The 25,353-nt window shown below is 35.4% G+C and overlaps 1 protein-coding gene across 1 annotated transcript in view; it reads left to right on the top strand.

Annotated features, from left to right (window-relative positions):
- The window catches only part of DNAH14 (dynein axonemal heavy chain 14), a 377,211-nt gene that overhangs the window by 85,205 nt on the left and 266,653 nt on the right, over nt 1-25,353 (top strand). Inside the window, exons 13-17 of the mRNA XM_081491559.1 lie at nt 7,325-7,595; nt 8,013-8,058; nt 8,144-8,241; nt 17,540-17,706; nt 18,461-18,805. Coding sequence (XP_081347685.1) covers nt 7,325-7,595; nt 8,013-8,058; nt 8,144-8,241; nt 17,540-17,706; nt 18,461-18,805 — 927 coding nt within the window. The remainder of the gene's footprint in view (nt 1-7,324; nt 7,596-8,012; nt 8,059-8,143; nt 8,242-17,539; nt 17,707-18,460; nt 18,806-25,353) is intronic.

Raw genomic sequence — 25,353 nt, 5'->3', positions numbered from 1 at the left:
CTTAGGAACTTGAGTTTTTTTTTTTTAGGGTTCTTTTTTTTTTTTTTTTTTAATAAATTTATTTATTTTAGTTGGGGGCTAATTACTTTACAATATTGTAATAGTTTTTGCCATACATTGACATGAATCAGCCATGGGTTTACATGTGTTCCCCTTCCTGGACCCCCCACCCACCTCCCTCCCCATCCCATCCTTCTGGATCATCCCATTGCCCTGGCCCTGAGCCCTTGTCACATGCATTGAACATGGAATGGTGTTCTGTTTCACATATGATAATATACATGTTTCAATGCTATTCTCCCAGAACATCCCACCCTCACCTTCTCCCTCAGAGTCCATAAAATTGTTCCATGCATCTGTGTCTCTTATTCTGTCTCGCATATAGGGTTATCGTTACCATCTTTCAAATTCCATATATATGCATTAGTATACTGTATTGTTGTTTTTCTTTCTGGCTTACTTCACTCTGTATAATGGGCTCCAGTTTCATCCATCTCAGTAGAACCGATTCAAATGTATTTTTTTTAATGGCTGAGTAATATTCCATTGTGTATATGTACCACAGCTTCCTTATCCATTCGTCTGCTGATGGAACTTGAGTTTTAAGCCAGCTTTTTCACTCTCCTTTTCACCGTTATCAAGAGGTTCTTTAGTTCCTCTTCACTTTCTGCTATTAGAGTAGTATCCATTTACATATCTGAGGTTGTTGATATTTCTCCCAGCAATCTTGATTCCAGCTTGTGATTCATTCAACCGAGCATTTTGCATGGTGTACTTTGCATAGAAGTTAAATAAGTAGGGTGACAATATACTAGCATGTAAAATGGATGCAATTTTATGGTTTCTTAATATGGTGTATCATAACTGATTGATTTGGGGATACTAAAAAATCCCTGCATCTCTGGGATAGATCCTACTTGATCATTGTATATGACCCTTTCCGTGTATTGGTGGATTCAGTTTGCTAGTATGTTTTTGAAGTTTTTTGCATCTATTTTGTCAGTGAGATTGTAGTTTTCTTATTTTGTGGTATCTTTGGTTTTGGTATCAGGGTGATGGTGGGCAAAAAGAATAAGTTTGGAGGTGTTCCTTTCTCTTCAATATTTTTGGAATAGTTTGAGAAGGATGGATGTTAACTCATCTCTAAATATTTGTAGAATTCACCTGTGAAGCCATCTGGACAGGAACTTTTGTTTTTGTAAATTACTGATTCAGTTTCATTACTGTTAATTGATCTGTTCATATTTTCTTTTCCTTTTTAAAGAAATATGTATTTGTTTGGCTGCACTGCATCTTAATTGCAACCCTTGGGATCTTTAGTTGCAGCAATGTGGGATCTCATTCCTTTATCAGGGATTGAGCCTGGGCCCCCTGAAAGGGGAGCACAGATTATTAGTCACTGGACCACCAGGGAAGACCCTGTTCATATTTTCTATTTCTCCCTGGTTCAGTCTTGGGAGATTGTACATTTCTAAGAGTTTGCCTGTTCCGTCTAGATTGTTAATTTTATTGGTTCATTGATATTCATAGTAGTCTCTTATGATCCTGTGAATTTCTGTGGTGTTGCTTGTAACCTTTCCTTTTTCATTTCTGATTTTATTGATTTGGGCCCTTTTTTCTTGATGAGCCTGGCTAAAGATTTGGCAATTTTGTTTATTTTTCAAAGAACCAGCTTTTAGTTCATTGATTTTTTTTCTGTTGTTTTTTAGTCTCTATTTTATTTATTTCTACTCTGATCTTTATTTATTTCCTTCCACTATCTGGGTTTTGTTTGTTTCTCATTCTCTTGTTCTTCTGTGTAAGGTTAGGTTGTTTATTTGAGATCTTTCTTGTTTCTTGAGGTAAGTTTGTATTGCTTAGGACTGCTTTTGCTGCCTTTCATAGGTTTTGTATCATCATATTTTTCTTTTCATTTGTCTCTGTGAATTTTTTTATTTCCTCTTTGATTTCTTCGGTCATCTGTTGGCTCTGTTTTGTAGTGTATTTTTAGCCTTGTGCTTCTGTTTATTGCCATTTTTCTTGTAATTGATTTCTAGTCTCATGGTGGTGTAGTCAGAAAAGATGCTTGCTTTGAGTTCAACTTTCTTAGATTTACTGAGGTTTGTTTTGTGGCCTAATATTTGATCTGTCCTGGAAAATGTTTCACGTGCACTTGAAAAGAATGTGTATTCTTCTGGTTTCAGATGGAATTCTCTCTATATATTTATCAATTAAGTTCATCTTATCTAATGTGTCATTTAAAGCCAGTTATTGATTTTTTTCTAGATGAGCTGTCCATTGATGAATGTTGTGTTAAATTTTCTATTATTATTATTGTCAATTTCTCCCTTTATGTTTATTACTACTTACTCATATTTATTTATGTATTCCTATGATGGATTGTGAAAGTGAAAGTGAAAAGGGCTTTCCTGGTGGCTCAACTAGTAAAGAATCTGCCTGCGATTCAGGAGACCTGGGTTTGATCCCTGGCTTGGGAAGATCCCTGAAGAAGGGAAAGGTTACCCACTCCAGTATTCTGGCCTGGAGAATTCCATGGACTGTATAGTCCATGGGGTTGCAAAGAGTTGGACATGACTGAGTGACTTTCACTTTGACTTTTCATGCTGGTTTCATGTGTGTTTACAGTTGTTATATCTTCTTGGGTTGATCCCTTGATCATTATGCAGTGTCCTATTTCATATCTTATTACAGTCTCTACTTAAAGTCTATTTTGTCTAAATATTACTACTCCAACTTTTATTTCCATTTGCATGGAATACTTTTCTTCGTCTCCTCAGTTTCAGTCTGTGTGTCTCTAGATCTGAGGTGAATGTCTTGTAGGCAGCATATATATGAGTCTTGTTTCTATATCCATTCAGCTACTCAGTGTCTTTGGATTTGGGCAGTTAGTCCATTTACATTTAAACTAGTTATCAGTATGTATGTTCTTACTGCCATTTTGTTAATTCTTTTGGATTTGGGGGGGTGGCATCTTTTTTCCCTTTTTTCTTCATTGATTCTCTTGTGAGTTTATGGCTATTTTTAATGTTATGTTTGGATCCCTTTTTCTTTGTTTTTTTGTGTATCTGTTACAGATTTTTGTTTTATAATTACTATGAAATTTTTGTGTAGCAGTCTATAATAAACATAGTTTAAGTTGCTTTTTTCTTAATTTCTAATGCATTAAAAAATGCGCTTTTGTGCTCTCACTCCTTATAATAGTTTTGATATCATATTTTACATTTAATTTTCTTATGTAGACCTTAACTGCTTCTTGTGGATATAGATGATTTTACTACTCTTGATTTTAACCTTCCTAATAGCTTTGTGTGTGGGATATTACCTACATGTACTATACATTTGCCTTTACTGGTAACCTTTTTAATTTTATAATTTTCTCATTTCCAGTTCTAGCCTTTTCTTTTTTCACCCAGAGGATTTCCTTTAACCTTGTTTGTAAAGCTGGTTTTATGGTTCTGAATTCTAGCTTTTGCTTGTCTGTTAAGTTTTTGATCTCTCCATTAAATCTGAAGGAGAGTGTTGCTGGATTGCATGTGCTTGGTTGTATGTTTTCCCTTTATCACTTTTGAGTTTTATCATACCACTTGCTTCTGGACTGCAGAGTTTCTGCTTCAAAATCAGCTGAAAGCCTAGCCTTATGGGAGTTCCCTTAAATATTGTTTATTAGTTTAATATATTCTCCTTATCTTTGATTTTTGTCATTTTAATTACAATGTGTCTTGGTGGGTTCCTCTTTGGTTTCGTCCTCGGTGGGACTCTGTATCTCATAGACGTGGATGACTGTTCCCTTTCCCAGGTTAGGGAAGAGTTCAACTCTCACGTATTCACATATGCTCTCAGTCCCTTTCCCTCTCTTTCCTTCTTCTGGGACTTCTGTAATGCAAATGTTAGCGTGCTTGATTGTGTCTCAGAGGTATCTTAAACTATCTTTATTTCTTTTCATTCTCTTTCCTGTTGAGTGGCAATGATTTCCTCTATTCTGTCTTTAAGCTCACTGATCTGTTTCTCTGTATCACTTAGTCTACTACTGATTTATTCTAGTGTATTTTTCATTTCAGTTATTGTGTTCTTCAACTCTGTTTGGTTGTTCTTTATATTTTCTCTTTGTTAAAAACTTACTGTAACTTCTCACTCTGTGCATTCATTCCTCTCCCAAGTTATTTTGTTATCTTTAACACCATTAGTGTGAACTCTTTCTCGGGTTTCTGATCTCTGCTTCATCTAGTTCTTCTGGTGTTTTCTCTTGTTCTTTCCTCTGCCACCTCATTTAGTGTAGGAGATCAGATGTGGAGAGCTGAACTGATCATCCTCTTGATTTATGCATACTATTTTTATCAGTTCATCAAGGTCTCTTGTTTATTTTATTTTGTTTTATATCATTTTATTGTTTTATTTCTCTCCCTATCCCCCACCTTTAACACATCCTCCCCCTCTTATGAGAAGTCACTGAAATATCATTTTTGTATTTTTCTTCAATCCACCTTCCATAAAGTTACATTGAATTTTTAAAAAAATCATGTCTTGGATTTTGTTATATACATGCTAGAGTTTGCAGAAATATCAGTGTGCTGCCTTTCTGTTTTTACATATTTTTACTCAACATTGTGCTGTTAAGATTCAACTCATATTATACGTAAATCCTGATCACATGATAATATATCACTAAATTTCCCTTTGGTGAAGGACTTGCTGTTATTGTTAAATCCCTTTATTTCTTAATGACTTAAACTAAAGATTGAAGTTCTAGTAGGTGATTCAGATGACCACCTGATCTGATCTTACCTCAGTAAGTGAGAAGCACTTACTGGATGCCACAAGCACACAGGTTATTTATGGGATGAAAGTGAAAGTGAAGTCGTGTCCAACTCTTTGAGACCCATGGACTGCGCCTACCAGGTTCCTCTGTCCATGGGATTTTCCAGGTAAGAATACTGGAGTGGGTTACCATTTCCTTCTCCAGGGGATCTTCCCAACCCAGGGATTGAACCTGGGTCTCCTGCATTGCAGGCAGACACTTTACCCTCTGAGCCACCAGGGAAGCCCCATTTATGGGATGTAAGGAATCAAAAGATTACTTGAGAACCTATGCCTAGATTGAAACTAAGAGCAATTATATTTTTTGTAGATAAAATATTTATACTTACAATACTCCTGTTATTTTTCAGTAAAGATAGCTATACTAGTATAATTACATTAAAGTGGAGTTTAAAGACTTTAAAGAAAGACTAGGACCTGTTTTGATGAATTTGAAATATATTCCTTATTTGTGATTCTTTTTCTGTTTTATAAATAGATCCATTTATATCATTTTAAAAAATCTAATTTCACATGAGTGAATTTGTCTTTATCTCACTTATTTCACATAGTATGATAACCTCTATTTTGTTCTTTTTATGGCTGAGTAATATTCCATTATATATAAGCGCTGCACCTTCTTTATCCATTCCTTTGCCATTGGATATTAGGTTCCTTCCATATCTTGGTATCGTAAATAGTGCTACAGTGAACTTTAGGGTGCATATATCCTTTCAGATTATATCTTCTGGAGAGATATGCCCAGGAGTGCGATTGCTAGGTCATGGTAATTCTATTTTTAGTTTTTTAAGGAGCCATCATACTGTTCCTCCACAGGGGTCATGTGTATGTGCTCAGTTGCTCAGTCATGTCTGACTCCTTGCGACCCCATGAACTGTAACCCATAAGGCTCCTCTGTCCATGGAATTTTCCAGGCAAGAACACTGCAGCAGGTTACCATTCCCTTTTCCAGGGGGTCTTCCCAAACCAGGGATCCAACCCACATCTCTTGCATCTCCTGCATTGGCAAGCTCATTCTTTGCCAATGCGCCCCCTGTTGTACCAATTTACATTCCTGCCAATGGTGTAGGGGGGTTTCCCTTTTCTCCACACTCTTTCTAGCATTTACTGTTTGTAGATTTTTTGATGATGGGCTTTCTCACCATGAAAGGTGATACCTCACTGTAGTTTTGATTTGCATTTCCCTGATAATTAGTGAGGTTGAGCACCTTTTCATGTGCTTTTGGGCCATCTATATGTCTTCTTTGGAGAAATGTCTGTTTAGGTCTCCTGCCCATTTTTTGACTGGGTTGTTTGTTTTTTTGATATTGAGCTGTATGAACTATTTGTATTTTAGAAATTAATCTCTTGCAAGTCACTTCATTTAAAAATATTTTCTCCTGTTTTGTGGGCTGTCTTTTCATTTTGTTTATGATTTCCTTTGCTATGCAAAAGCTTTTAAGTTTAATTAGGACCCATTTCTCTGTTCTTGGTTTCATTTTCATTCCTCTAGGATGTAGATAAAGTATTTCTGTGATTTGTGTCAGAGTGTTCTGCCTGTGTTTTCCTCTAAGAGTTTTATAGTGTCTGACTTTAATTTAGGACTTGATCTGTTTTGAGGTTTTTTTTTTGTATGGTGTTAGAGAATGTTCTAATACAGTTTTTGCAACACTGCTTATTGAAGAGACTGTCTTTTCTGCATTGTAAATTCTTGCCACCTTTGTTATGGATCAACTGACCATAAGTGTGTGGGTTTTTCCATTGATCTGTATTTCTTATTTTGTGCCATTGTCGTACTCTTTTGATTATTGTAGCTTTATTGTATAGTTTTATATTTTGTATTATTATTATTTTTAATACAAAGGCCTTTTATTTGTAGATTTGAAATTTAGCCAACTGTAAACACATTTAAGGGGATTCAGCTACACTGAAATTCTTATCAGAATGTTTGGATGTTCTTGGACAAAAGGAAGTTTTTAAATTGAAGGGTGGTTGATATACAATATTGTATCGATTTTGGGTATAGAGAAAAGTGATTCAGTTATGTGTATACATATTTTTACAGATTATTTCCAATATAGGTGATTGCACGATATTGAATGTAGTTCCCTGTGGGTTTTTTATTTTTGATGTAGTGTAAATGAGATTGTTTCCTTTATCTGATTTGTTGTTCTTAAATCAGAATACATGGGAGAATCACCTGTTCAGCTTTTAGATGTTTTAGATTCCTGGACCTTGCCCCTACCTTTTAAATTCTTAGGATAGGGCCTAACAAATTATATTTTTAGGAAGCTCTTAAACGATTAATATGTACCCACTATGGCATCAACTGGAAAACTACTGCATTATAATGTGTCACTTATTTTACATTATTTTTTAAATGCAAATCAATTATATACCATTAGAATGTTATTCATTTATGCCAAAGTTATTAGTTTTCATTTAAAATATTTTTATATTGTTGTATATAAAAGAATGCTTATTTTATTTACATATTATAACTAGCACTCTAACATATCTGTTAAATTAGATTTTGAACAGTATTAAAGTGGATACAAATCTGAGAAAAATATGTGTGCCAATATTTGAAGTAAACCTACAGTTGAGAACTCCTGCTGAGAGTGATTCTTCAGAAAATTCTGAAGAGAACTTACATGAGTCTGACAAGTACTCTGAAAAATCTGCAATATATGAAGATACATCAGAAAATGAAGTCAGTGTTTTCATTAAACAATCAAGTGAAGAACTGCTTCCAATGAAGAAATCAAAAAGAATGAGTTACAGCTATGAAGTTCTTTCAGGTAAAGTGAATGACACTGTTAAAAGTGAGAGGAAATATCTCAGCAACTGGAAAATAACACGTGAGAGAAAATTTTAGTAATTTATGTATTATCAATTAATAGTCTATGATTTTTATAAATGTTAAAGGATAAATTAAAATAACACATGGAAGAAAATTTTAGTAGTTATATATTATCAGTTAATAGTCTATGATTTTTATAAATGTTAAAGACTCTTGAATTTCTTCTCAGCTCTTCTTAATCAGAATCTGGGGATGGGGTGTACTGCTAGAATTCAGTCTTTAAAGTAACATTTCCAGTTTATTCTTAGGGTTTTAGGAAGTACTGACAATATAACCTTGTTAATTAGCTGACATAAATATCAGTTTTTATATAAAAATCAATTTTTATTCTGTTTCTTTTGATGGATTCTGATAGAACTAGACTTCGAAACTGAGTTTGAGAAAAATTACATGAATGATGAGTAAGTACTAGATATTTTTCAAATTAAAAGTAATTGTGTTTTATGTTACTGTATTCTTATATATGCTTTTATTATTTTCTCTTAGACTTTTAGAATTCCCTACAAATCTCTTTATAACTCCTAACAGATTGGAGTTTTCAATACAAATTCAAAATATGGTGGCTGCTATTGAAAAATGCATAAGTAAGTATTTTTTAAAGTTTAGTTAGATTCACTGTCTTTCTTTGGCAACATCCCAGGAATGTGCAGACATTATATTATATTAGAAAATTATAAACTCACACTCTTTGGAATCAATCAATGTGAACTTCAAATTATTTGAGGATGTGTGAATTATACACAAAGTGAAGTGACAAATAGATTTAAGGGACTAGATCTGATAGAGTGCTTGATGAACTATGGACAGAGGTTTGTGACATTGTACAGGAGACAGGGATCAAGACCATCCCCGTGGAAAAGAAATGCAAAAGAGCAAAATGGCTATCTGAGGAGGCCTTACAAATAGCTGTGAAAAGAAGAGAAGCGAAAGGCAAAGGAGGAAAGGAAAGATATTCCCATTTGAATGCAGAGTTCCAAAGAATAGCAAGGAGAGATAAGAAAGCCTTCCTTAGCGATCAATGCAAAGAAATAGAGGAAAACAACAGATTGGGAAAGACTAGAGATCTCTTCAAGAAAATTAGAGATACCAAGGGAAGATTTCATGCAAAGATGGGCTCGATAAAGGACAGAAATGGTATGGACCTAACAGAAGCAGAAGATACTAAGACAAGATGGCAAGAATACACAAAAGAACTGTACAAAAAAGATCTTCATGACCGAGATAATCACGATGGTGTGATCACTCTCCTAGAGCCAGACATCCTGGAATTTGAAGTCAAGTGGGCCTTAGAAAGCATCACTACGAACGAAGCTAGTGGAGGTGATGGAATTCCAGTTGAGCTATTTCAAATCCTCAAAGATGATGCTGTGAAAGTGCTGCACTCAATATGCCAGCAAATTGGAAAACTCAGCAGTGGCCACAGGACTGGAAAAGGTCAGTTTTCATTCCAATCCCAAAGAAAGGCAATGCCAAAGAATGCTCAAGCTACCACACAATTGCACTCATCTCACATGCTAGTAAAGTAATGCTCAAAATTCTCCAAGCCAGGCTTCAGCAATACGTGAACCGTGAACTTCCAGATGTTCAAGCTGGTTTTAGAAAAGGCAGAGGAACCAGAGATCAAATTGCCAACATCCTCTGGATCATCGAAAAAGCAAGAGAGTTCCAGAAAAACATCTATTTCTGCTTTATTGACTATGCCAAAGCCTTTGACTGTGTGGATCACAATAAATTATGGAAAATTCTTAAAGAGATTGAATACCAGGCCATCTGACCTGTCTCTTGAGAAACCTTTATGCAGGTCAGGAAGCAAAAGTTAGAACTGGGCATGGAACAACAAACTGGTTCCAAATAGGAAAAGGAGTACATCAAGGCTGTATATCATCACCCTGCTTATTTAACTTATATGCAGAGTACATCATGAGAAACGCTGGGCTGGAAGAAACACAAGCTGGAATCAAGATGGCCAGGAGAAATATCAGTAACCTCAGATATGCAGATGACCCCACCCTTATGGCAGAAAGCGAAAAAGAACTAAAGAGCCTCTTGATGAAGGTGAAAGAGGAGAGTGAAAAAGTTGGCTTAAAGCTCAACATTCAGAAAACTAAGATCATGACATCTGGTCCCATCACTTGATGGGAAATAGATGGGGAAACAGTGGAAACAGTGTCAGACTTTATTTTTGGGGGCTCCACAATCACTACTGATGGTGATTGCAGCCATGAAATTAAAAGACGCTTACTCCTTGAAAGGAAGGTTATGACCAACCTAGATAGCATATTAAAAAGCAGAGACATTACTTTGCCAACAAAGGTCCGTCTAGTCAAGGCTATGGTTTTTCCAGTGGTCATGTATGGATGTGAGAGTTGGACGGTGAAGAAAGCTGAGTGCCGCAGAATTGATGCTTTTGAACTGTGGTATTGGAGAAGACTCTTGAGAGTCCCTTGGACTGCAAGAAGATCCAACCAATCCATCTTAAAGGAGATCAGTCCTGGGTGTTCATTGGAAGGACTGATGTTGAAGCTGAAACTCCAATACTTTGGCCACCTCATGTGAAGATTTGACTCATTGGAAAAGACCCTAATGCTGGGAAGGATTGGGGGCAGGAGGAGAAGGGGACGACAGAGGATGAGATGGTTGGATGGCATCACCGACTCGATGGACATGGGTTTGGTTAGACTCCGGGAGTTGGTGATGGACAGGAAGGCTTGGCGTGCTGCGATTCATGGGGTCACAAAGAGTCAGACACGACTGAGTGACTGAACTGAACTGAATTATACATATGGCCATTGAGTGCCTAACTGTTGGGAATTAGGTAAATAGCCCAAAGTTGTGATTTTTTCGATAATGTACTACAGAATTTTATGAAACTTAAATAAGGCATGTCTTCTATGTCAGAGCATAACAGTTGGAAATATTGTTTTCACCTTACATTTTTATTAATAGTTTTCAGCTTATAGGTCTTTCATTTCCTTTATTAAATTTTTTTCCCAGATATTTTTTGGATGTGATTTTACATAGGATTTTGTTTTCTTTTTACTTTCCCTTTCTAAATTTTCATTATTAGTGTAAGAAAATGCAACAGGTTTCTGTGTTTTAATATTGTATTTTGTTGAATTCATTTATTCTAATAGTTTTTGTGTGGAGATTTTTAAATTTATCTTTATGGAGTATTATATCATTTGTAAATAGTGACAATTTTACCTCTTCCCTTCAAATTTGTATACTTTTTTCCTTTTTCTTCTCTGATTGCTGTGGCTAAGACTTTCAATACTATGTTGAATCAAAGGATTGAGAGGAGGCATTCTTGTCTTGTTTCTGAATTTAGTGGGAAAGCTTTCAGATTTTCACTGTTGTGAGTGATTTTTGCTGTTTGTCATAAATGGCCTTTATTGTGATGAGATGACACCACCCTTATGGCAGAAAGCAAAAAACTAAAGAGCCTCTTGATGAAAGTGAAAGAGGAGAGTGAAAAAGTTGGCTTAAAACTCAACATTCAGAAAACTAAGATCATGGCATCTGGTCCCATCACTTCATGGCAAATAGATAGGGAAACAGTGGAAACAGTGAGAGACTTTATTTTGGGGGGTTCAAAAATCACTGCAGATGGTTGCTGCAGCCATGAAAGTAAAAGATACTTGCTCCTTGGAAGAAAAGTTATGACTAACCTAGACAGCATATTAAAAAGAAGAGACGTTACTTTGCCAGCAAAGGTCCATAGAGTCGGTTTGTGCAGTAGTCATGTATGGTTGTGAGAGTTGGACTATAAAGAAAGCTGAGTGCCAAAGAATTGATGCTTTTGAACTGTGGTGTTGGAGAAGACTCTTGAGAGGAGCAAGGAGATCCAACCAGTCCATCCTAAAGGAAATCAGTCCTGAATATTCATTAGAAGGACTGATGCTGAAGCTGAAACAATACTTTGGCCACCTGATGTGAAGAACTGACTGATTGGAAAAGACCCTGATGCTGGGAAAGATTGAAGGCAGGGGGAGAAAGGGATGACAGAGGATGAGCTGGTTGGATGGCATCACCGACTCAATGGACATGAGTTTGAGTAAACTCTGGGAGTTGGTAATGGATAGGCCATGGTGTCGCAAAGAGTCAGACAGGACTGAGCAACTGAACTGAACTGATTGTGCTGCGATTTGTTCCCTCTTTACCCACTTTGGTGAGAGTTTTTTTCATGAATGGATATTGAATTTTGTAAATGATTTTTCTGAATCTTTTGAAATGATCATGTGTTTTTGTCTTTCCTTTTGTTAATGTGTATAGCATTGATTGCTTTGTGTGTGTTAAACCATCTTTGTGATCTCATAATGAATCCAACTTGGTCATGATGTATGATCCTTTTTATGTATTGGGATTTTTTTGAGGATTTATGCTAATATTTTGCTGAGGAGTTTTGCATCTGTATTCATCAAAGCTATCAGCCTTTAATTGTCTTTTATTGTGGTGTCTTTGGTTTTTGTGTCAGGGTGATGAGGAACCTCTGGAATAAATTTGAGAATGTTGCCTTCTTTTCAGTTTTTTAGAATAGATTGACAATCATAAGTTCTTTGTATGTTTGGTAGAATTCCCCAGTGAAGCCATTCAGTCTTAAACTTTTGTTTGCAAGTAGTTTTTCTAATTACAGATTTTTTTTCACTTCTACTGATGGTTTGTTCAAATTATGTATTCCTTCTAAATTCATAATTGGCAGGCTATATGTTTCTAGAAACTTTCCCATTTCTTCTAGGTTTAACATTTTGTTTGCATATAACTTTTCATAGTATTCTTTCATAATTTTTTGTGTTTTGGTGATACTGGTTGTTACTTCTCATATTTCATTTTTTATTTTATTTGTGTCCTTTCTTCTTGGTGAGCCTGGCCAGATGTTTGTTGATTTTGTTTATCTTTTAAAAATCACCTCTACATTTTATTGATATTTTTTATTATATTTTTGTTTATATTTTATTTATTTCCTCTGATCTTAATTATTTCCTTCCTGCTGTTGACTTTGGGTTTTGTTTGTTCTTTTCCTAAGTCTTTTAGGTGGTAGGTAGGTTATTTATTTAAGAGTTTTTTGTTCTTTTTGTTTTTTTGAGGAAGATCTGGATTGCTATGAGCTCCATCTTATAACTGCTGTTTTTGCATCCCGTAGAAGTTGTAATGTTATGTTTTTAAGTTGCATATCTGGTATTATTTTCTGATTCTTCTTTGATTTCATTGTTGACTCATTGGGTTTTTAGTAGCATGTTTAGTAAACTGTTTGGTTTTTTCCCATTTTTCTTTTTTAGTTGATTCCTAGTTTCATATTGTGGTCAGAAAAGTTGATTGAATTAATTTCTATTCTCTTAAATGTTTGGGGGCTCATTTTCCAATCTAGATTATGTTCTACCCTAGAGAACATACTAGGCACACTTGAAAAGAATGTGTGTTAATGTTTTTTGGATGTCGCCTTCTATTGTTCAGTTGCTAAGTCATGTCTGACTATTTGACTGCAGCACGCCAGGCTTCCCTGTCTTTCACTATCTCCCAGAGTTTGCTCAAACTCACATCCATTGTGTTGGTGATGCCATCCAACCATTTCATCTTCCATCATCCCCTTCTTCTCTTGCCCTCAGTCTTTCCTAGCATCAGGGTCTTTTCCAGTGAGTCAGCTCTTCACATCAGGTGGCCAAAGTATTGGAGCTTCAACTTCAGTATCAGTCCTTCCAATGAATATTCAAGGTTAATTTCCTTCAGGACTGACTAGTTTGATCTCTTTGCGGTCCAAGGGACTCTCAAGAGTCTTCTCTAGCACCACAATTCGAAAGCATCAGTTCTTCAGCACTCAGCCTTCTTGATGGTCCAACTCTCACATCCATACATGACTACTGGAAAAACCATAACTTTGGCTATATGGACCTTTGTCAGCTAAGTGATGTCTCTGCTTTTAACACACTGTCTAGGTTTATCATAGCTTTTCTCCCAAGGATCAAGCATCTATTAATTTTGTGGCTGCAGTTGCCATCCTCAGTGATTTTGGAGCCCAAGAAAATAAAATCTGTCACTGTTTCTACTTTTTCCCCATCTGTTTGCATGAAGTGATGGGACCAGATGCCATGATCTTAGTTTTCTGAATGTTGAGTTTTAAGCCAGCTTTTTCACTCTCCTCTTTCATCCTCATCAAGAGGCTCTTTAGTTCCTCTTCACTTTCTGCCTTTAAAGTGATATCATCTGCATATCTGAAGTTGTGATATTTCTCTTGGAAATCTTGATTCCAGCTTGTGATTCATCCAGCCTGGCCTTCCATATTATGTACTCTCCATAGAAGTTAAAATGAGCAGAGTGACAATATGCTGCCTTGACATCCTCCTTTCCCAATTTTGAACCAGTCAGTTGTTCCATGTAAGTTTCTTTTTCCATGCTCTCACTTTTTGTTTGTCTGTGCATCTTTTGCCCTGAAGTGAGTCTCTTGTAGGCTGCATATTTCAGGTTCTTGTGTTATTATCCAGTCTGTCATTCTCAGTCTTTTGATTAAAGCATTTAGTCCATTGACATCTTTTTGTTGTGGCCACTTGTTTTGCTTCTATCACTACATCATGCTTCATGCTCATCTTGTATTTTCTTTGCCTCTGCCCTTAAATCAACCACTTTTTCAAGGAACAATGGTTGGTTCCTTTCATAGGAGAATGAATTTTAGGAATCAAGGGAGCTAGACTATAGATGTGCTTATTACAATAGCACTGTTATTGCTCTTAGATGCCATGGTGAAAAGATCTAGAAAATATATGTGTATATACTAGCTCATGCATAACATGTGCATCTGTATTTCTATATCTATTTTTTGTTTGTTTTGTTTTAAACTATGAGTTCTTGGGGCTTCCCTCGTAGCTGAGTCAGTAAAGAGTCTGCCTGTAATGCAGGAGACCTGGGTTCGATTCCTGGCTCAGGAAGATCCCCTGGAGAAGGAAATGACAACCACTCCAGTATTCTTGCCTGGAGAATCCCATGGACAAAGGAGCCTGGCAGGCTACAGTCTATGAGGTTGCAAGAGTTGGATAGGACTAAGCAACTAAGGACACAGCACATGAGTTCTTAACTGATATATCAGATCCCAGTCCAGCACCTTCAGGGTTCAGTCTCGCCTTCTACTTTTCCTAATATGTAACTTTTTTCTCTGTTGGTGAGAAATGTGGCTCACATAATCAGTAATATAGTTACTTATTTGTTATACCTGTATTTTATTTTCAGAATTGCTTTCCCTTATGTCTTTAAGAGGGCTTCCCAGGTGACTCAGTGGTAATGAATCTGCCTGCCAATGCAAGAGATGCAGGTTTGATCCCTGGGTTAGGAACATCCCCTGGAGAAGTAAATGGAAACCCACTCCAGTATTCTTGCTTGGGAAATCTCATGGACAGAGGAGCCTGGTCGGCTACAGTCTATGGAGCTGCAAAAGAGTTAAACACAAATTAGTGACTAAACAGCAGCTACCTCTTAAAGAAACAAACGTATCAAATAAGTACAGTGTTTGTGTAGGGTCCTTTTAGTGTCTAAGCTTATAGTCTACAATAAAAGCACTGTTTTCCAAAGTAACTTAAATCAACTCTTTCCCATCCTCTTCAGTGTGGTTATACAGTTCATTTGTAATGACTCGTGATGTTTGTTTTTTCAAACGCTTAAAATATATGTATGCTTGTATATCTTTTTAGATCTTTGCTTATTTTATGTTGGGGTGTTTATTTACTGTTAGGTTGTTAGAGGTCTTAATATGTACTCTGGATACAAGTATTTTATCAGATACAACAGTTGCAAAATTTTCTTCCTGTCTATGCCTTAACTTTTCATTCTGTTTTTATTTTTTAAAAATTTTTATTGAAATATAGTTGCTTTACAATGTGTGTTATTTTTTGCTATACCACAAAGTGAATCAGTTATATGTATACATACATCTTGTCTTTTTTGTATTTCCTTCTCATTTCGGTCCCCACAAAGCACTGAATAGAGTTCTGTATGCTATGCAGGAGTTTCTCATTAGTTATCTGTCTTATACATAGTCATTATATATGTCAATCCCAATCTGCCAGTTCGTCCCACCTCCTTCCCTGCTTAATATTTATAAGTTTGTTCTCTATGTCTATGTCTCTATGCTTGCAAATAAGTTAATCTGTACCATTTTTCTAGATTCCACATATAAGCAGTTTTATGCAATATTTTTCTCTTTCTGACTTACTTCACTCTATGGCAGTCTCTAGATCTACCCACATCTCTGCAAATGACACTATTTTGTTCCTTTTTATGACTGAGTATTATTCCATTGCATGTATATACCACATCTTTATCCATTCTTCTGTTAATGGATATTTAGTTTGCTTCCATGTTCTGGCTATTATAACTAGCACTGCAATGAACTTTGGGGTGCCTCTATCTTTTTTTAATTTATGTATAATTGGAGGATAATTGCTTTACAATGTTGTGTTGGTTTATGCCATATATCAACATGAATCAGCCGTAAGTATAAGTATGTCCCCTCCCTTTTGATCCTCTCTCCCATCTCCCACCCTATTCCACCCCTCTAGATTGTCACAGAGCATGAATTGCATGTATCTTTTTGAACTATGGTTTTTCTACAGGTATATGTTCAGGTGTGAGATTACTGGATCATAGGGTAGTTCTGTTTTTAGTTCCTTGAGAAACTTCTATACTATTCTCCATAGTGGCTGTATCCATTTATACTCCACCCATACAGTAGGAGGGTTTCCTTTTCTCCACATCCTCTCCAGCATTTATCATTTGTAGATATTTTTGATGATGGCCATTGTGACTGATGTGAGGTGATACCTCATTGTAGTTTCAATTTGTGTTTCTCTAATAATTAATGATGTTGAGCATCTTCTCAAGTGTTTATTAGCCATTTGTATGTCTTCTTTGAAGAAATGTCCATTTCCACTCATTTTTTGATTGGAGTGTTTGATTGTTTTTATATTGAACGACATGAGTTGTTTGTATGCTTTGGTGATTAATCCCTTGTCAGTTGCTTCATTTGCAAATATTTTCTCCCAATCTGTGTTTTGTGTTTTCATTTTGTTTATTAAATGTAAAGCTGCACACTATGAAACTCTTAGAGGAAAACATAGGCAGAACACTCTTTGATATAAATTACAGCAAGATCTTTTTTGACATACTTCCTAGACTAATAAAAATAAAAACAAGCAAATGGGATCTAATTAAACATAAGAGCTTTTGCACAGCAAAAGAAACCGTAAAAAAAAGCAAAAAGACAACTATCTTTTCATTGATTCTCACAGAGCTAAACTTTTTAATTTTGATAAGATACAGTTTGTCAGTTTTTTTGTTTTATGGATTATGCTTTTGATTTTGTCTCTTAAAAATTCTTTGCTTAACTTAAGGTCACACATATTTTTCCTATATTTTCTCCTAGAAGATTTATAGATTTGTGTTTTATATTTAGATATGTCATTTATCTTGAGCTGACTTTTGGATAGCGTATGCAGTGTACTTTGAAGGGTTTTTTGCCTTAAACATCCAATTTGTTCAGCTTGATTATGAACTCAAGGACAGTAGTGATAGTGTCTTCTAATTTCTGTATCCTCATAATGATATAATGCTCTTCACATAACAGATACACTTTAAGTATTTGTTAACTTAATGATTTCTTCTGAGTTTTTAATCATACCTTGACCACACCACCCAGTACCTATGAGTGATTATTTGTTTCTATAATATTAATTCCAAATTTTTATACCTGCCTTTCAATTCCATTTATCAGTATAGAATACTAGATAGCCTTCACAGTAAATCTGCCTCAGTTTTCAGTAGTTCTAGATGTCCTTGATAATTTTAAAGCATTGCTTTCAATGGAATTTCTGAATGTACTAAACTTTGAATCATATATTTTAGCCAAAATTATTCCTCTTTGCCAAGATCCCCGCCTATCTATCTTTACTGAGTCGGCTTTAATTATGGATTTACCTAATAAGAAGAAAAGTGTAATAGACTATAAGACTCAAACCAGATGGCCAGATTGTCAGGTCCTTTTTGAAATGGATCCTGCCTACCAAGATAAAGTAAGTTTAAAAATAGTTTATCTTAAGGAAGGAATATTTGGCTTAAGGAACAGAAATGCACTGAAATTTTTAGATTAAAAGGATTTATTGAAAAATTAGAGTATCATAATTAATGGCAATTGGAAAATCACTCCCAGCTTATCTCTCTATTTGTCTCCCTCATGATCTTTCCTCTTTGTTTGCCTCTGTATATTTTTTCAAACCGCCACTATGAAAAAAATCTTTCTCTTTTATAGTTCCCTCATAATACTGTCTTGCTAATGATGGCCCCGGCTTTTCCCATTACTATCTAACATGGCATTTTTTTGTTCAAATTCACAAAACAACCAACTTTCTTAGCTTGGGTCAAGATTCTATCCTATCCAAATGGCTATTTTTAAGAATTGGGTAAGGTCCCATAATATTTAGAACTCATCTTTTCTAGGGCTATGTGTGAAACATATATACTACAACAAGGTGACAAGCAAAGGAATAAATGACTGATGTCTCTACTACATGGCTCAAAATAACATGCTAATTATAAAGTTAAATAGCCTACTAAGGCTTTACATAAAAGCGAAATATAAAAAGCTATCTAAATTTCTTAAAGTCTTATGTTTCCTATATATTTAGATACTTAACAAACATTCTTAACAAAATGAACTTAACATAAAACCATTTTAAATGTTTTAACCAAACTATTAGATTGTTAGACCATACGACTACCATTTTAAAAATAAAATCCTGATTAACTTTTTAACATTTTTATTTATAGATTGCAAGTTTCCTGACTATTATTGGAAGTTCAATGGGCCAAGTTAATATTTACAGCTGCAAGTTTAGGAAATATTGTACTATGGTAGAGAAGGCCAAAATCATAGGTACCAAAATATCATCTATGGAAGAATTAACGTCAACACAGTTTAAAAGTATACTGTCTAAATTCAGAAACTACCTTCGACAAATTGTTAATATGGCCATTGAGAAGCGCATTGGTATTTTCAATGTTATGAGTTTTGATTATCAGTTACAATGCTTACCGTATGTTGAGAACGTCATAGATATGAGCCAAAACCTTTTGAGATCTGTAATTGAAAGAAAGAATGCAAACCTATTGGAGGTAAGTATTTTGAAAATTCCTGTTGCATGAGAATCGATTTTTAAAATTTGTAACACTTTATTGAGATAACATCGGTTTATAATATTACATAAGTTTCATGTGTACCACATTGTATTTCAATCCTTTTCTTCCTGTCCTCTCCAATACTTGTTATTTCTACCTTTTTTTCATAATAGCCATTCTGACAGGTGTCAGATAATATCACTGTGGCTTTGATTTGCATTTCTGTAATAATTAGTGATGTTGAACATCTTTTCATGTGTCTTTTTATGTGTCTGTTGGCCATTTGCATGTCTTCAGTGGAAAAAAGTCTATTCAGCTCTTCTGCCCATTTTTTAACTGAGCTGTTTGTTTTTGTGTTGTTGAGTTGCATGAGTTCTTTATATATTTTGCATCTTCACCTCTTATCAGATATAAGATTTACAGATATCTTCTCCCATTCAGTAAGCTGTTTTGTTTTTTTGTTTTTTTTTTTTTATAAATTTATTTATTTTAGTTGGGGGCTAATTACTTTACAATATTGTAATAGTTTTTGCCATACATTGACATGAATCAGCCATGGGTTTACATGTGTTCCCCTTCCTGGACCCCCCACCCACCTCCCTCCCCATCCCATCCTTCTGGATCATCCCATTGCCCCGGCCCTGAGCCCTTGTCTCATGCATCGAACATGGAATGGTGTTCTGTTTCACATATGATAATATACATGTTTCAATGCTATTCTCCCAGAACGTCCCACCCTCACCTTCTCCCTCAGAGTCCATAAAATTGTTCCATGCATCTGTGTCTCTTATTCTGTCTCGCATATAGGGTTATCTGTTTTTTTTTTTTTTAATTAGTTCATGGTTTCCTTTCCTGTGCAGAAGCTTTTTAGTGTGATGTAATCCCATTTGTTTATATTTGATTTTGTTTTCTTTGCCTGAGGAGAAAAATATTAAGAGAAATGTCAAAGAGTTTATTGCCTATGTTTCCTTCTAGGATTTTTATGGTTCAGGTCTTACATTCAAGTTTTTAATCCATTTTGAGTTGATTTTTGTGTGTGGTTTAAGGTAGTGGTCCAGCTTCACTCTTTCACATATGGTGGGTCAATTTTCCCAAAACTTATCAAATAGACTTTTCATTTTCTATTGGATGTTACTTGCTCCTTTATTATAAATTAATTATCCATATATGTGTGGGTTTATTTCTGGACTATCATTTTTTTCCATTGATCTGTGTGTCTTGTTTTATGCCAGCACTCTACTGTTTGAATTACTGTAGCTGTGTAGTATGTTTTAAAATGAGAAAGTGTAATGGTGCTGGCTATGTTTTTTTCCTCAGGATTGCTTTGCTTATTTGAGGTCTTTTGTGATTCCATATAAATTTTAGGATTTTTTTTCTAGTTCTGTGAAAAATGTCACAGATATTTTGATAGGGATTGCTTTGAATCTGTAGATTGTCTTAGGTAATAGGGGCATTTTAACATTAATTCTCCCAATCTATAAGCATATAATACTTTTCCATTTCTTTGTGTCTTCTTCAGTTTCTTTCATTAATGTCTTACAGTTTTCAGTGTACAGCTTTCGTGTTTCTGGTCAAATTTATTTTTATGTATATTATTTCTTTGGTATGATTTTAAATGAGATTATTTTCTTAATTTCTCTGTATGCTAATTAATTTTTAGTATATATAAACACAACAGATTCTTCTGTATTGATTTTAAGGCCTACAATTTCACTGTATTCATTTATTATTTCTAATATTTTTGGTGGAGCCTTTTGGGTTGCCTATATATAAAATCATGTTATCTACAAGTAGTAACAGTCTTTGTTCCTATTTTCCAATTTGGATACATTTTATTTTCCTTCTACAAATGCTCTGGCTAGGAATTCCAATATTACGTTGAATAGAATTGGTAAGAGTGAGCATCCTTGTCTTGTTCAGAATTTAGCAGGAAGACTTTCATCTTATCACCATTGAATATTATGTCGCCTGTGGATTTGTTGTGTGGAGCTTCCCAGGTGGCACTAGTGTTAAAGAACCCACCGACATGGGTTCGATCCCTGGGTTGGAAGTATCCCCTGGAGGAGGGTACAACAACCCACTCCAGTATTCTTGCCTGGAGAATCCCAAGGACAAAGGAGCCCAGGAGGTTCCAGTCCCTGAAGTTGCATAGCATCTGACATGACTGAAGAGACTGAGCACGCATGCATGGCCTTTATTATGTTGAGAAATGTTCCCTCTATATCCATGTTGCTGAGAGTGTTTATAATGAATGAATGTTGAATTTTGTCAAATGCTTTACGTCTGTTGCAATGATCACATGGTTTTTGTCTTTTGTTTTCTTGATATGCTGTATCACTTTGATCGATGGGCGTAAGTGGAACCATCATTGTGACCCTGGAATGAATAAAACTTGATCGTGGTGCATGATCCTTTTTATGTGTTGTTAGGTTTTGTTTGCTAATATTTTGTTGAGGATTTTTGCATCTATATTCATCAGAACTGTTGGCACTGTAATTTTCTTTTTTGGTAATGTTTTTGTCTGGTTTTGGTATCAGGTGATTGAGACCTCATAGAATGAATTTGGGGATATTCTGTTCTCTTTAGGTTTTTGGGAGAGTTTGAGAATGATAGGTATAAGTTCTTTGTATGTTTGGTAGTATTTCCCTGCGAAGCTATTCTGTCTAGGACTTCTGTTTGCAGGGAGTTTTTTTAAATTACAGGTTCTGTTCCAATTCTAATAATTGATCTGTTCAAATTATCTGTTTCTTCTTGATTCAGTTTTGGCAGGCTGTATGTTTCTAGGAACTTGTCTGTTTCTTCTGGGTTGTCCGTTTTGTTGGCATACACTTTACATGCCTCCTGAGAACCCGTGTGCAGGTCAAGAAGCAACAGTTAGAACTGGACATGTAATAACAGACTGGTTCCAAATTGGGAAAGGAGAATGTCAAGGCTGTATATTGTCACCCTGTTTATTTTACTTATATGCGGAGTATACCATGCAAAATGCTGGGCTGAATGAAGCACAAGCTGGAATCAAGATTGCCAGGAGAAATATCATTAACTTCATATATGCACATGACACCATCCTAATGACCGAAAGCGAAGAGAAACTAAAGAGCCTGTTGATGAAAGTGAAAGAGGAGAGTGAAAAAGCTGGCTTAAAACTCAACATTCAAAAAACGAAGATCATGGTATCTGGTCCCATCACTTCATGGCAAATCGATGGGGAAACAATGGAAACAGTGACAAGACTTTATTTTCTGGGCTCCAGAATCACGGTGGATGGTGACTGCAGCCATGAAATTTAAAAAAAAATTCTTGCTCCTTGGAAGAAAACCTATGACAAACATAGCATATTAAGAAGAGGGGACATCACTTTGCTAACAAAGGTCCGTATAGGTAAAGCTGTGGTTTTTCCAGTAATCATGTACGGATGTGAGAACTGGACCATCAAGAAGGCTGATACAGAAAAATTGATGCTTTCAAATTGTGGTGCTGGAGAAGACTCTTGAGAGTCTTTTGGACTGCAAGGAGATCAAACCAGTCAATTCTAAAGGAAATGAGTCCTGAATGTGTTGGCAGGACTGATGCTGAAGCTCAGGCTCCCAATACTTTGGCTGCCAGATGCAAAGAGCTGACTTATTGGAAAAGACCTGATGCTGGAAATGACTGAAGGCAGGAGAAGAGAGTGACAGAGGATAAGATGGTTGGATGGCATCATAGACTCAATGAGCATGAGTTTTAGCAAACTCTGGGAAATAATGAAGGACAGGGAAGCCTAGTATGCTACAGTCAATGGGGTTGCAGTCAGACACTACTGAGAAACTGAACAACTGCTCATAGTCGTCTTATGATTTTCTGTATTTCTGTGGCATCAGTTGTTATTTCTCATCTTTATTATTTTGTTTATTTAGTTGTGTCTCTTTTCTTCTTGATGAGCCTGTCTAAAGGAGGTTTGTTGATTTTGTTTATCCTTTTAAAAATACAGCTTTTGGATTTATTTATTTTTCTTTTGTTTTTTTATCTTAATTTTATTTATTCCCTCTCTGTTTTTTATTTCCTTTCTTCAGCTGACTTAATTTTTATTTGTTCTTTTTCTAATTCATTTAGGTGGTAGACAGGTTGCTTGAGATTTTTCTTATCTTTTGAGTAAGGCTTGTGTCATTATGAATTTTCTTCTTGGAACTGCTTTTGCTATATCCCATAGATGTTGATAGTTATGTTTTCATTATTTGCCTAGAGTTACTTTTTATTTCCTATTTTATTTCCTCATTGACTCATTCTTTTTTTAGTATCAAGTGTTTGGTCACAATGTAATTGTGGTTTTTTGCTTGTTTTCTTTCTATGGATAATTTCTAGTTTCATGCCATTGTGATCAGAAAAGATGCTTTAAATAATTTCTATCCTCTTAGTTTGTTGAGGCTTGTTTTGTGTACTAATATGTGGTCTGTCCTAGAGAATATTCCATATATGCCTGAAAATAATGTGCATTTTGTTTGTTTTTTTGATATAGTGTCTTGTAGCTATAAATTCTTGTTATTTAGCTGATAAGTCGTGTTCAAATTTTTGCAACCTGGTGAATTGTAGCCCTCCAGGCTCTTGTCCATGAGATTTCCCAGGCAAGAATACTGAAGTAGGTTGCCATTTCTTTCTCCAGGGGAGCTTTGCAATGCAGGGATCAAACCTGCATCTCCTGCATTGGCAGGTGGATTTTTTACCACTGAGCCACCCAGGAAGCCCATAATTCCTGAAGGAAATCAATCCCAAATATTCACTGGAAGGACTGTTGTTGAGTTCCAATACTTTGGCCACTGGATGTGAAGAGCTGACTCATTGGAAAAGACCCTGACGATGGGAAAGATTGAGGGCAAGAGGAGAAGAGGGTGGCAGAGGATGAGATGGTTAGATAGCATCACCAACTCAATGGACATGAATTTGAGCAAACTCCAGCAGATAGTGGAGGACAGAGGAGCCTGGTGTACTACAGTCCATAGGGTCACAAAGAGTTGGACACAACAACAACAGCAAAATTTATATCCTTATCCTCTCTTTTAAGCATCTTTATCTGTAAACTGGGGATAATATTTGTACCTGAGTTAAAGAAGCTAATGATTGCAAAGCTCTTTCACCTTTTCTGGCACATAGTGAACATATGTGAGTTACTTCTACAGTTAGAAGAATCATTGCTATTAGTTCCAGAAAGTTGTTTCTGAGCTATATATATATATTTTAGGAAGCTGTTCTGAAAGTTCTGTTTATTTCTCTTCTTTCTGACTTCTGCATGCCCCCAGGTGTGTTTTTATAAAGGGAAGTAGCTTCCCTTTATATAGTTAAGGAAATTCCCTTATTTGCATAAGAGTTCCTAATTTGATATGTGTTTTTTAATCATAAATTAACTTTATCAAATTCTTATTCTGTTTATCTGTTGTGATAATCATGCAGTTGTTTTCCTTTAGCCTTTTAATGTGGTTAACTACATTAGTTGACTTTCTAAGTTTAATCTCATATCTAAATTGATAGATATACCTTACCAGTGTACACATGCACATAGATATATTGCTACATTATTTTTTAATTTTTGCCTTTATGCTTGTAAGTGAAATTGGTCTGTAATTTTCTTTTCTTTTACCATCCTTAACTGAATGTACTACTAGTGACAAAAAGGAAGTTTGGGAATATTTCATGTCTTTCTACTAATGTAGTTATCTGTTTTCTTTGGGATATGAGTTTATTTTAAGATATTTTTCTGGAATTTAATTGGGATTTGTGGTTGGAGTCAGGATAGTTGTCTTTACTCAGTCTTCTATTGTGATCAGTTTCAGTCAAATTCAGCAGGCATCATTATAAACCCATTACTAAATTCTTTTATTTGATTCTCAAAACTGTAATGAGGACACCAAGTTTATTAAACTAAAGCTACTTTGGTTCATGCAGTTAGTAAATATGGGAGCTAGGATTCAAACACAAGTCTCTCTGACTTTAAAGTCAGTTCATACTAACCCTGTGATAAAAATGTATATTCAAGAACAGGTTCACATATGTGTATGTATACACACATATACCCATACACCACAGTAAAATTTCTGCTTTGTTAGCATAATTATCTCTGGGTGGTGAAGTAATAGGTATTTTTATTTTATAAACTTTTTTTATTGCAGTTTTTGCATGAGCATTTAGTCGAATAGAAGAAGTATTTAAAAAATTAGAGACATACACAGGCAGTCAAGGCTGTGAGCTGAAAAATTAAACTGATATTGATTCTAAAATTATGAGTACTCATCAAGAGCCCTTGAAACATGAGGGAAACTATGGTAAAATTGCAATTTAAGTATAGGAATTTAATTTTTTTGAAAATCTAATGGAATGATACACACTTACTTATAAAAGGTGTGGATGTTATATATACACGTATATATGGGCTTTCCTGGTGGCTCAGATGCTGAAGAATCCACTTGCAATTTGGGATACATAGGTTTGATCCCTAGGTTGAGAAGATCCTCTGGGGGATGGCATGGCAATCCACTTCATTATTCTTGCTTGGAGAATCTCCATGGACAGAGGAG

Source organism: Giraffa tippelskirchi, chromosome 5 (genome assembly GCF_054371585.1).
Source record: "Giraffa tippelskirchi isolate mGirTip1 chromosome 5, T2T-mGirTip1v1.2.pri, whole genome shotgun sequence".
Lineage (NCBI taxonomy): Eukaryota > Metazoa > Chordata > Mammalia > Artiodactyla > Giraffidae > Giraffa > Giraffa tippelskirchi.
This window is presented reverse-complemented; position numbering and strand designations above follow the sequence as displayed.